Here is a 13,909-nt window from a genome sequence, read left to right as displayed (position 1 = left end):
TGCTGAACATCACTGTGCGCTCTATTCTTACTCGTATAAACACGTAATATAATCCTCCACATGAAGTCTCATTAAGCTCATTGCCTCAGTAATATGCAGTAGCAGAAAGTTCCATCAGTTAAGAGCACAGAGAACGTGATCCCACACTACCCCCGTACCCAGCTTTTTGGAGAACTTATTCTGCATGTTTGGCACCACTGTAAAGAGGATATTAAGTGTTGAGATGAAAACCTCCATCACTGATGGGCTGACAGCCCTTTCCAGGTAGTTCTGTGGAAAGAAGAAAAGATCAGGTGTATGGTATGCAATAAACACTAAAAACAGCAGCTTTCTTACGGCCTCCTGCCTGCCCAGAAAGTGAGATTTCTAAATCCAAAGAAATGGAGTAACAGTTCTACCAAAATGCCTGGCAGCATGTACACATGAGCACTTCAAAGCAACTAACACTCCCCTCTGCCAATGTTATGAGCTATGCTGCTAACTCTGCAAGACACTACATCAAACAAGAAACTTCTTCCTGATTCCAGCTGGCAACCAGTTAGGCCCTTACTGCCCATATTGCCCTGGAAGCAACTGTTTCACAGCTCAGATGGCTAATTCTCCAGCGTGGCGTACAACACAGGACATATGCTTATGTGCAGCTGACTTCAGGAACACTTTATACCTGTGCTTCAGCGTTTTATTGGGTAGTGGCAAACACAGGTGTGTAAGCTCTCTACAGAGTCCAGCCCTGAACTGTTTAGAACAGAACAACTCAACTCACTCTTGCAGAAGGTCACTGGATGATTTTCTCACAGTCCATTAATTTTTAACCAAGTTCAATGAAAAAGAAGCAGCAAACTGACTCCAGCTTTGCCAAACTAGACATGCACTTCCCTTCAGGGAGGACAACAGCAATGCCACTGCAGCTGAGCTGCCTCCCAAAAGATTGGTTAAGAAAATACAAACCAAAACATTTCCAAGCTCCCAGCAACTGCAAGAATCCACACACCTGAACCTGAGGCAAAGCACAAGCAAAAGTTACTCAACATTTGGAACCACCACCAGTGTCCCACTGTTTTGACAACTCTGCTCGAAGTGTCTTAGTGACAGGTCTGTGTGGAGCACTAAAGCACACATGACTCTCCACAGTTACTTTTTAAACTGTATCCCTGGCTTACTGAGACACTACTTATTGCCCTTGCTGGGTAGACTGGGCAGCCTTATCGGTACCTTCTGGAAAGAAGCAGGAAAATGAAAGTGTAGGTGTAAAATGCCGCTGCTTTCTGGGACACAGGCAAGAATGGAAAACAACAGTTCAGATACTCTTCATCTTCTGCAACATCCAGAGCTGCCATGGATTAGATAGCATGGCAGGCAGGCTATGGGGATTGCACAGTCTGAAGAAAGACACCGCCATCTACACGGAAGCTTTATGAATTTCTCCACTCTCTGAGACCACATGCCCCCATTTTGCATGAACTGTGTAATGCCATATTTGGCTCTGCAAAGGTGGCCAATGCCACAGCTGTACTTGGTTTACTCTACATGCTCTCTTCCCCACAAAACCAACTTGTGCAACCCATTCTTGATGTTTGAAAGCACCTTCCCAGATACCTGAGGAATAGATCAAGTTCAAAAGAAACCCTACCATAACCATGGGGATGCAGAGACTGTCACAAATCCTCAACAGGAACTCAGAGAAGTTGCTTAGTGTGTCCTTGCTCTCGGAGTCGGGGGCAGTAAAAGCATTCTCTTGGGCCATGAAGTCACTCTGGAATTCCACTGCTAACCTACAGACACACAGTGGATACCAGAGGAGAGAGGAATCCTCCTCACTCTATAAAGGAAGTCAGGAGATACTACATTTCCATCAAAACTTTCACCATTAAGGACCCCACAAACATTTGTTGAGTCGGAAATGCAGGAATCTGGCAATCACATGGAGTGATTAAGCAAAGCTATTAAAAGTCATCAATGTTGCACAACAGTACAATTTAGGAAAGGAAGACTCAGCTTCTCTGAAGAACATACCTGCTGTGGAAAGCCCTAGTGTGGCAAGACTAAAGGTTCTCAGCCATACCAGTGTGTCTGGAGCACAGTACAGGAAACCTCATGAAAATCAGCCATGGGACCATTCAGCTGTTCTGAAAGCCATGACAGAACCCAAGTGCCCTCTAACACTACCCCAAGACACTGGGTCAGTGTAGACAGGGCCACCTGCTTCTGACTGAATTATCTCAGTCAAGCCATGGAAGGCAAAACAACTAAGTTGGCCAGACTTCCTAACAGATTCACACACAAACTCATCTACCACCGCCTGCTGTGCAGCAAAGGCTGACAGATAGCTCTCATCCAGCAGCACAGGAAATGTTGCTGTCTATAAACCCACTGGCAGTTAACAGGCATGGGCAAATCCAAAGCCAGCATCTGAAGCAGATACACATTTGTTAAAGGGTTAATCCCCCCTGGCAGTGAGGCTGCATACCCCAGGACACAGGAATATGGTTTCACACATACCTTCCAACAGTTCTTACACTGTCGGTACTAGTGGCTAACTTTAAAGCAGTTCCTCAAAGGCCAAAGACATTAAATAAACAGGGAATAAAAGAGCTCAGAGAAATTTACTGGGAGACATAGAGATGTCACAAATTTTTCACTATCACTACATATTCCTCCTTCTGTTGTTTCAGTGACAAGTGCAATGCATTGAACTCGCCTGTGATATTTCAGTGGTTGGGTGGGCAGAGGAACTTGGTTACAAGGACAGAAGGATGGATGGACATGAACACACACCACTCACCTACACTGACTTGTCCTCACCTGCAAGCATTTCTGAAACCTTCCAGTGTGTTGAGCAAGAACTGGCCGTGTCTTTGTTGAACTCTGCTGAGATTTCTGTTTGCTGGGTGACTCTGAGACACTGAGAATAGGAGATCACCCTGTTAAAGGAGAGAAGTCTTTAAAATCTTATGTTCACTGACAGAGAATAACAGCATTTTTCTCTGATACCTGCAGAAGGAGGAACAACAGATTTCACACAACTGCTGTGCTCTCCCCAGGGAAAGCAGTTACAGAGCTTTTGTGCTCTTCCTAGGGAAGGCAGAGTTACAGAGCTACTAGTTCTGCACTGCCCTGTCTTTACAGTCTGTATTGCCTTGGTTTGATCTAATCTGAGTTTTTAACAGCTCAGCTAATGGAGCTTCAAACCCTTCAGGGAAAACCTGGTATTTTTAAAATTTTTTATTTCTTCCAATTACTCTTCAGACAACACTGAACAGTTCCTCTCCTCACTCAGCACTGAAATCTTAGTTCTCTAATTTGGCTCAGTTTTATAAGTAACTATGCATGTACTAGCTCTTGTTCCCACACAGCATCCTACTGAGTTCAGCAAGAAGCCAACTGCGGCATCAGAGTTAATCAATTGCCCAAACTGGAAGCACTTGGAACTCAAAATCTGCCTTTAAGCCTTAACCTGTTGTGGCGGTCTTCTTTGAATACTACCACAGGACAGCATGGCTACACATTGGTGTCTGGCAATTCAGAACTCCTTCTCCATTTGATGTTGAGATACCTTAGCAGAGGTACAATCATTTCTCTTTTTTTCTTTCCCTTTAAAGACAGTCTGGATGACCTTCCCATCTTCCTAAATTTCCTTCCTTTGAAGCTCCTTATTCTGAATGAAGCATCAAGTTTGGGTGTGTGCAAACAGCCTGACCAACATCTACCTATGGGTAGAAAGCAATTCTGTCTTCTCCAAGTAGAGAAGACAGACATCTGGTACAACAGAACTTGGGCCTAAAGATAGTTCATCAGGCATTTGGAACTCTGGTACTCCAGCAAGATGCTCTTGCCGCTACAGACATGCAATCTAAACCTACATGGCTCTAAGCCTAGAGCAAGAAGGCTCAGCCCTTGTCTTTTCACTAGCCACCTGCAATGGGGGCTCTCCACAGAAATGCTTAAGTCCCAGCAGCACATCACATTAATAACATATTCCAGGAACAGAAAAGGAATTGCAGTTCAGAGAGTGGCTAACAGCTCCCATACCGAGGGATCACAGTGCATATATAATGATCCTCTTGGTCTGAAGGCACAGCAAGAGATGCTCATTGCCAAAATCAAAAAAAATAAAAAAAAGATTGACTGACACAGCCTACAAGGTGGAGGCCTGAAGAAAGGGAATGACTTATAGTACTGGACACAGAAAGAGAGCAGCATACTCAAGAGGTGCCCCACTGATCTTCATCGATTTAGAAAGACAACATTCACCATCATCCATCTCCAGCTACTTCAAAGACAAAAACTGGTACCATCTTAAGGCATGAGGATCAAAAGAAACACTAGAGAACCCAAAAGCCATAGGTAAAGGGGATGAAACACATATACAACATCCACACTCCTACATACGGTAGGAGGATCATCCCTGTCCTGCTTAATCTTACCAACAAGCAACAACTTTCGACTTACTGCATGCCTCTTGCTACTCTGGGGTGAGCAAAGGTCAGCACATCGCTTCAGCACTGCCTCCAGCAGCTTCTGCAGCTCTTCATATGGGACTGGTGGGGAGCTCAGATGGTCCTTCCTGAACAAGCAGAGAGAAAGACAATATGCATGTTCCCATCAGCAAACAATTCCATCTGGGAAGGCCACACCAGCAGAAATAACTGCTCTTTTGACAATAATATGTTATTGCCACTTCCCTCCAGCACAGCATGCTAAGGTCACAATATCTGACCAGTGCCTTCCTCCACATGTGCATCCAAACACACCCTCACTGCATTCACTGTCTGCTCCCATCACAGTCAGGAAGCATATGACTGTACAGAGGTTTATGCTTGCTCTTATCTATCTGGATGGGGCACAGAGTGACAAAGCCACAGCAACCACAGTACAGGTCAGCCTGGGACACTATGTTTTTGTTGCAGTCACTTGCTGCCTACCCCAGCTCCATTGCCCTGGCAGCCTTTTGAGGCTGGTGGGAAGCTAGCTCTGCTGTACCCACGCCTGCCTCAGCCATAAGTCCCACTGCAGAACACTCACCCACACAACCACAGGGGAGTTGCAGAGACCAACATGGTATCAACGGATCTATCTCAAGAAAAGCCTGCAAATACTTTCGTGCCTACCTCAGGAAAGCTGCCACAGCTCTCACAGCCTCCCCTGCCACCTCCAGCACTGGGCAATTCACTGTCTCCATCAAAACATCAATGGCTTCTATACATACACCTCGGTTTGTGAATAGTTTGATTTCCACTGGTTGCCTGCAAAGAAGAAACAGAGTAAGCAAAGAAAATATTGTCAGAGTTAAGTAACTGTACTGCCCTCTCCTCAATTCCACAAGATGAACAGCTGAGCTGTGTGGTTCCAGCCACGCTTTTCAAGTATTCAGAGCCAGCTGCTCTCAAGGAGGAAGACTCAAACTTGATCAGGTGGAGGATTTGCTGCAAAGAGTGAACTTCAGCAGGTCTGGAGCACTACTATGATGAAAAAACCCTACAGCCTAGGTAACTGACTGCATCAACGAACACTGACATCAAAAGCACAAGAAAAATGGGCTTTGCAAAATACAGTGATCTCTCTGCCCAGGACTTTATGCTGAGGCCATCTGCTCTGGCATTTGCAGGTTCATTTGGCAAACCATTTTTCCAAGTCAACAAGCAAACACCACCATCCTAGAACAAGGACAATGCCATGAGAATAGCTTCTCTCACAGTCCCATAGCACTTCTAATGTTGCCAGGACAGAGACTTCCATGAACTTGAAAAGTAATCAGGAAAACAAACACAATCCAACTGTTTTGACAGTTCTTGACAGTGAGCATTTTGGTTGTCTGATCATCTTGCAGCCCAGCACCTTTGAACATTCAGCACAAAAGCATGGAGGGATGACAAGCCATTAATCTCAATATTGGACAGAGCTGTGTAAATGGCAAACTGATCATTTTGACAAGTCAGGTACAGTCAGGAAGGCAGGGGAAGGAACACAGCTACGTGCAGACAAGAGACACTAACAACCTGCCAGAGGGCACCTACAAAGTGAAAAAAAAAACCAACACAGCATGACATGAGCAAAATTTGGGAGGCAAAAGGATTCCCTGTTACTCAGTTTTCACAGCCTTCCAGTATCTGAAGGGGGCCTACAAGGATGCTGGAGAGGTACACTTCATCAGGGACCACAGCCATAGGACAAGGGGCAATGGGTTTAAACTAAAACAGGGGAAATTCAGGCTAGATGTAAGGAAGAAGTTCCTTACTGTGAGGGTGGTGAGGCACTGGAAAAGGTTGCCCAGAGAAGCTGTGGCTACCCCATCCCTGGCAGTGTTCAAGGCCAGGCTGGACAGGGCTTTGAGCAACCTGGTCTAGTGTGAGGTGTCCCTGCCTATGGCAGGGGGTTGGAACTAGATGATCTTAAGGTCCTTTCCAACCCAAATCATTCTATGATTCTATGCATGACCAAAGCAAGCCAGGGGCAGCACCTTCCTTCCATGGGAGAGGAAAGTAAACTTAAGTAGGAATTACACTGCTAGCCCAGCTAAAAGGCAAAAAGCGAGCAGAGGCAAAACCACTCTTTTTAGTTATTCAGTGGGATGAAACCCAGCTTGGCAGTCACATCATGTTTTGCTATGAAAAAAAGCTGTGAGGTGGGCAAGGCAAAGAACTCGAGCACCAGGAGCATCCCCTGGGCCAAGCCATAAATGATGTGCTAAACTTCCAAAATGTTTCTACTTATGCTGTAATTCTATTAATCCTTTGTAGTTCCTTTCTTTAGTAGCTGACCTTATGAAGTAAAACACATCAGGGAAAAAAGTCCTCAATGACTCATGCAGGGAGGAAGGGATGGAGGAGTCTTTGCTGACTCACTCAAAAGGCACAAACCCACTTGCAATATGGTGCACTATGATGCCTTTGGGGCCTGGGAGAAAAGCCTGAAGGACAGCACTCTCGCAGCTTCCTGCAACCTCTCATCTTTGGGTCCCAAACTGTGCTGGCCACTCTGGTTGTGCTGGGAGAGACAAGGGGAAGTTACCCATCATGCCTGACATACTGCCAAGGGGAGCAGCATGTCCTGTTTGGACAACACCAAAGTATGGGGCTCACTTACCCAAGAGAATTCAGCTGCAAAGAAAAGCTTCCAGGATGAGATCTCTTTCCCCACTATGAGATAGCTTTAAATAAAACATAATTTCTAAGGCAAAGCTCAGAGAAATAGAACGGGTGTGCTAGAAAATGAGAGTAATTGCACAGAGTGTTCTCTTTGTTTTACAAGCACAAATGCTGTAATTAGTGTTTCCCACATCCTGGTTTCTCTTTTTGACAGATCCCACACTGGCATCATCACACTGTTCTAGCACTGCTGCTTTTCCTTCTCTTTACCCTGCCACTTGCTACAAAATCGACTGTGACATTTCAAAAATTCAGCTCAAGGGCTCTCTTGGGGGAACTAAGTGGCAAAAACAAGACTCTTTCACTAGCATGACAGGACAGGAACAAGATCATAGAAGCAAGAACAGGAAGCATATAAGAAAAACAAGCTAGGGCATGTTATTCCTTAGCAGAAAACATGAGGAAAAAAGTGACAGAAGACATTAATATTTCAGCCTAGAATTTGTTTTTGCTGTTTGAATTTAGCTCAGATGATGATACAAGATGAGAAGCCATGGAATTCATATGCCTTGTTTTGTCACAGAGATGCACTAAGCAGGAACCGGCCTGCTCACATACACCTGGACCTTCGTCTCCTTCCTTCCTGCGCTATGTATAGCTGAAAGATCTCACATCCCAGATTGGTAAGGAAGCATGAAGAGGCAGATTTCCTTGTGGATGCATACACAAAGAGGACAAGCTGGGAGGTTCAGAAACTACCATCAGGCCCTTCTTCACAAGAATAAAGGCGATGCATTTGTTCAGCAACATCTTTTAAACGTAAAGGCTCTGGTGGTGTAGATATTTAGCCTTGGACGAAAACCTTAAAAATTAAAAGGAACACCTTAAAAATTAAAAGGCCTCCATTTTGGGGCACCGAACTGTGCTCGTACAAGCCTGACGGGAGTACTCCCTTACCGCTTCAGGATTTCAGTGAAGAGCAGGAGCCCTTGCTTGTGCAACTCCACATTGTTCAGCTGCAGGACATCTTGAAGACTCCTCATCAGAGATTCAATGCCTGCACATGTTCAAGAGAAGTCACAGAGAGGGCTTTTAACACCCCAAATCCCAGGATGGAAGCAAAATTAAGTTATAATAGGAAGATTTGAACAATTATTCTTCTGAACCACTGACAGAAACAACTGCCCCAAACTGCTGAGTGTTCACTCACCTCCCTGGTAATAGGCCCCAACTTCCACTACTGGAGGTAAGTCCAAAAGAACAGAAGGAATTTAACCTTTCTTCCTAAATCTACTTATAGTATGTTCACCAAAATGCTTAATAGTAACTCAGGTAGTGCCAGTCATGATAACTGGTTATTATAACAAGTGCATGCCCATCAGGAACTCATTAGGACAGTTCAAAGCTATGTTGAAATACGAGCTATGTTGGACATCACAAACATGTCTGATAGGCACTCGTTTCCAATCCTTTATCCATCCTGACTGGAAACTGTGATTTTGTGTAAAGCACTGAAATTCAGCTAGAGGCACAACAAATGCCCACAGTATTACTGCAGTCCCCCTGTCAGAAAGGTTGATGACTCACCATAGACTGTGTGACACTTTGAGAAGAAAAGGCGCTCTTCAGTGAGGAGGAGCAGGCAGCAATACACTGACCAGATGAGAATTTCACTGTTGCACAAGAGACACTCAAACAGGAATTCTGCAAACACACAGACACATGGGCAAATAAGGTCGCCCTGGTAAGAGGCAGTCTGCCTACAGCCTGGCACAGCTGCTCCCAGAACAGAGCAAAGGGAGGAGGAGGAAACACATAAGCATAGCAACAGCCACAGGGAAAACGGGTGTATTCTGAAATGGCAGGAATGAAGAGTGGAGTGGAAGCTGAGGGGTATTCTAGCCTTCAAAGCAAGGTGACTGGAGAGCAGAGTCCTACAGGCAGGCATCTTCCTAGCACAAACTCAGCAGGCAGGAGCTGAACTGTGGCTCTAGCCTTTGGCACAAATGAGAAGCCACAAAGCAAGCTTTACCACAGATGCAGTGATCTTTTTTTTTCCTCAGAACTTTTACACCTCCTAAAGAATTTGTAAGATGAAAGCATTTCTGTCTTTTGGGATTACAAAGAAATAATAAACTGCATTCTAAAGCTAAATCCTAGACTGCATTCTGTATAAATTTACAGTACTTAGTGGGATACGATGGAACCCCAGCCTGTCTTGGCTTGTATCTAAGGTCCTGCAAGAAGGACCTTAACCTCAAGGGCTCATCAAATTCTTGTTGTGGAAACTCCATTCTGCCTGTTGGCAGCAGTTTCTATATTTTCAGTTGAAAATTTACTCTCCCCTTCTAACCCTAAATCACATTAGCCATTTTTACTGGTATAAAATGGTTACCACCACACTATGCCATCAGAGGATTTCATGGACCCGGACTGATTCCTAAAACAAACAGCCAAGGAGTACTTGATATTAGCAGATGAACAATAAGATGCTACTGCATTTCTTCACCTGGGACATCAGCATGGATAAAAGCAGGAGCATATCTGCTGGGAGAGTGAACCAGCACTGCAGCCATACAGTGAGAACTTGCTGCCTGTAACATCTCATCTCTGGTCAACAAAAGCTGTTGGGAAACAAAAGTCAAAATGAGAGAGGAAATCAACTATGCAGCTATGAGTAAGAAACAGTTTCCTCTACATTTTAAAACATAAAACATAAATTAAGATCTCTCCTTTGGTATGTGTTTCTCAGATTAAACTTGCTAAGGCAAAATCAAACACTGGACCAAATACGTTCCAAAAATGTAAAATGAGAACCACAACAGAGAAGATTATGAGCAAGAATAGCTCTGCCTCCATGCTTAGTCATGCTGGCACTGCCAGTGCTGTATCAGACCTCAAGTGTGAGTAAAATTTGCCCCCTCCAGGACGCAGGAATGTACAATGAAACGGGGTGTCCCCATTTCCACTGTAGCCTCTATTGCTGGTGTTGGCAACATCACACTCAAATGCCTCAGATAAAGATTCAATACAGGACAGAAAATTCTTCACTGATAATTCACTACTACTTCAGCAATCACCTTTTTGAGAACAAGTGGCAGTGGATTTTCCCTTTCTAAAGGGTCAGGATTCTCAGACCCCTCCTCTGGCTTTGAATTATTCATAAGAATAGATACAAAATGGTCAGATTTCAGCAGCTCCTTTAGCAAACCTGCAGAAAGGGGAGAAAGAGTGAGCACCATACTGGGCATAGCAAGGATTACATAAACACAGGAGTATTTACAGCTTAAGACTTGTTGCCAACTGTGTCCCCTTTCCTGCACTCCTAACAAAGGTGCTCACTTCCAGTTTAGTAAGCTGCTTCTTACTGTGTCCCCAGATACTGCCAGGAGCCCCATGTCTCACAAGCCCTTGTTGCTAATGCTTTTTTCTGGGTCTGGTCTGCTCCCTGTCCCTTCTTGGAGACCTGCATGAGCACTGGTACACTGTCTCAGGAGCACTCTACTCGCAACATCTTCTGTGCTCCAGGACCCATCCATGTGTTTCTTGGGAGAGCTCTTAACCTGCATTCTTCTCCAAGCTACAGTCAGTGACCCAACAACAACTAGACATTTTCCCTGAAATACTTCCTAGAGAACTGGCATTTATCTTCCCCTTCTACTTTCACAGGCTCTTTCTGAAACAGCTGTGTTTACCTAAAGGATATCAACACACACAAAAGCCCCCAGTATAAAAAGTATGGAGCACTGCTATAGGTACTGATGCAAATCATCAGTACATGTCAGTACAAATTCACAAGGGGTGTTGCCTGAGCTATAGAATTCCACTTTCAAAGGAAATCATTCTCCATTTATAGTAGCTGAGTAGATGAGCTGAGGAGCAATCCAGTTCCTGCTTACCTCCTACAAGAAAACTGAATTCCCTGGATGGTTTACAAACAAGCAATGCCAGAAAGGCTGAAATTGTGCTCCCCAGCAACAGTTGATAGGTGCAGTTGGAAGCATAAATGCAAGAAAGCACCACTTCCACATTAGCTTTCTAACCTAAACATGATGCCTCACATCTGAAGACTGTATTTGTTAAGACTCCTTCCACTGCTCTACAAAGCCCACCTGCCTGTGTACATTGTTTGTATTCAGAAACTTTGAGGGATGGGCTGTTCCTAGGATGAAACATCAAACTGAGACAGGCCAGGCCACAGTGCATGCTCTGAAAAGACTCTGAAAACTAGTCAGTGCTAGGCAAATGTGGGGCTCGAGGGACAATGGGGGAGTTCAGCAGTAGGTCTGGTCTCTTTGATTGCTGTGGAGTAACAGAAAGGATTGACTGCTTCAGACAAGCAGCAAAAAACTCCTCTTGGGAACAACCCACAACACAGCATCTAAATCAGCTAAAGATTTCTTCCTCATCCTAAGCCTTCCCTTGCACCTTGCAGTTTCTCTCAGCAATGCCTTACCCAAACAATTTATCTGCAGCTCCTTTGTCTGCGCACACCCCAAGGTATTCAGGAAAAGATCACAGAGCCTTTCTTCAAAGTGGGCTGAGAGCCGTTCTGTGCCAACAGGGGAGGAGTACAGCTTGCCATACAGGTAGCAGACAGCAGCCTTTATGCCCTCATTTGGGTATGCCAAACCCATCAGCAGATGATCCACTAAATTACCTAGTGTTAGGAACAGAAAGGGCGAATACTCACAGCAATGAACTGACTTCTTAAAAGCACCCACCTGTTTCTCTTGAAAACTTGCAAAAGCCCACTGGACAGACTGGTGTGTGCAGATTAATTAATGCCACAATTAAGTGATATGCTCCCCACGATCTGTCCCTCTGAGCAGAAGTATAGTAATAAATTATTAGAGGAGCTTGCTGTTCACAATGTGAGTATCCATCATCCCAGGTACTCCCACAAACAGTTAAGCTTTGCTCACCAGACTCCCAGGAGCTGGATCAAGGAAAGAAAAACTAAATATATGTTGCCTGTGAAGCAGACCCACAAAGCCCAGTTCATAGAGGTTGGTTTTGCCAGGCTGGCTAAGAGCACAGTGACAAGCCTGCTGTGAATGTATTGACCTGCAACCCAGGAGACCTGAACACCACTCTGACATTTGGACAGGCTTCTTGTGTAACCTTCATGAATTCACACGGGTTTCATGCATGCATGTGTATTAGGGCTGTGAGTATTACTCTGCCGTGGTGCATGACTCACTGTGCTCTACCACCAGTATATCAGCAAAGCCTGGGACAGCATCTGCCAGCTTGCCCAAGAGAGTGAATGTGGGCAGGCTGCCTCTCATGGTAGTTGCTTTGCACAGCTGTAGAGGAGACAGAGAAAAAAACATTTCACTTGTGAGGCCACAGTCCAAAGACATAAATGCACCCAAACCTGTGAGCTCTTGGTGATGCATAGTCCCCCAGAATAGGATCTTTTCCTAAGCTGGGTCCTCTTCACCTCTTAGGGTAAGCCACAGGAAAACCCCGAACACACCACTAAGTCTCTAAAATATCTTTTAGTTAATCCAAGAAATCTCTTGCTTGTATCCTTTTCCTCCTCTCCCCTCCAGTTCTTACATAAGCAGATGAACCACTTTTGCTACTTCACAACTTTTTGTACCCCTTAGGACCATCACAAACTTAGGAATGAAGACAGCAAGAGCCCATGGCACAGGTTGGTAAAGGTCCTCATATCACTGAAATAGTAAGACAGGAAAAGAAGAATCTGAGGAAGCCACACAGCTTCCAAGAGCATCATGAAGTCACATGGCTGCAAAGTATAACAGGAACAACAGGACAACTTCCAGAGAAAACACCAACATGGTCAAAATCACAGCAGGGGAGCTTGGCACTAGGACATTCCACTGCAGGGAAGGTTGCATCCCAGTGCAGCAGCTGCAGCCTTGCAAGGCCACTCATTCCCATCTCCTCAACCTCTGGAGGACTGAAAAGGAAGGGCAGGGAATTCATCTTCACTGACCTCTTTCTGGCTTTCATCCAAAACGCAGTGAAAGTACTGTTCTGACTTCAGCTCCACTACAAACTGCACCAGAACTAGGCAGAAGAACAGGATCAGTAATTCACACACAAGAGCACTCACAATCCATCTTCCACAGGGCTTTAGCAGACCAGTGAGCAAAGAACTTAGACATTAAATGAGCACAGAGGGAGAACAGGGTACTGCCATCGCTATTGCTTCTGATAGCCCAGCCCAAGCTCCCTGCAGCAACATTCCAGCAGTCCTGTTCCAGCTGCACTACAAACCATCCATGGAAATGAACTGCAAGTGACAAACTGAACATCAGGACACCAAGTAAATGTAAGGAACTAGAAAGGGAAGAAAACAAAGCCCCAGCTTAAAAGCATTAAAAAAACCCCAAAACTGGTAATTGAATAGAGTAGGCTTCCTACAGTGTGAAAACTAAAAACATCACTTTCCAAAAAGGATATCAGAACTGAAAGTGCTAAGTATCCTTAGATGCAGACTGAGAGCTCCTCCTCCGGTTGCTACTGCCCCTGAAGCAACAGTGCAGTCTATCAGCCATTCCTCACCACTCCACTTATACCTTGCCAGAAAGCAAAGCTCCAATCATCTTCGTGGTACTGTTCACCTCCTCAGCCTCAAGAAAAGGCTGTTATTCTTGGTTAACTGCAACTTCAAGAAGTCTGCCTGATCTGCCCTAGTAAGAGGAATCAACAAGAAACTGTTTACCAGGCGCTACCAGGCCTGGGGTTTCCCTAACTAAATCACAAGGGAACTGCGGATGCTGGCAGGCTGCCTCTGCCTGCACACATATACCGGTTTGGGAAGCAAAGTTCCTCTTCTGGTGTTTTTA

General features: G+C 45.0%; 1 protein-coding gene across 1 annotated transcript in view; it reads right to left on the bottom strand.

Annotated features, from left to right (window-relative positions):
* Positions 1-13,909, bottom strand: part of MEI1 (meiosis inhibitor 1) — a 35,240-nt gene that overhangs the window by 17,696 nt on the left and 3,635 nt on the right. The window contains 12 exon segments of the mRNA XM_010018878.1: positions 159-270; positions 1,631-1,772; positions 2,803-2,921; positions 4,450-4,564; positions 5,109-5,243; positions 8,043-8,142; positions 8,673-8,789; positions 9,595-9,709; positions 10,166-10,296; positions 11,542-11,745; positions 12,289-12,394; positions 13,054-13,127. Coding sequence (XP_010017180.1) covers positions 159-270; positions 1,631-1,772; positions 2,803-2,921; positions 4,450-4,564; positions 5,109-5,243; positions 8,043-8,142; positions 8,673-8,789; positions 9,595-9,709; positions 10,166-10,296; positions 11,542-11,745; positions 12,289-12,394; positions 13,054-13,127 — 1,470 coding nt within the window.

The sequence above is a fragment of the Nestor notabilis genome, unplaced genomic scaffold, assembly GCF_000696875.1.
Source record: "Nestor notabilis isolate BGI_N333 unplaced genomic scaffold, ASM69687v1 scaffold2567, whole genome shotgun sequence".
NCBI lineage: Eukaryota > Metazoa > Chordata > Aves > Psittaciformes > Psittacidae > Nestor > Nestor notabilis.
The sequence above is the reverse complement of the archived record's forward strand: the minus strand, read 5'-3'. Positions and strand labels throughout refer to the sequence as shown.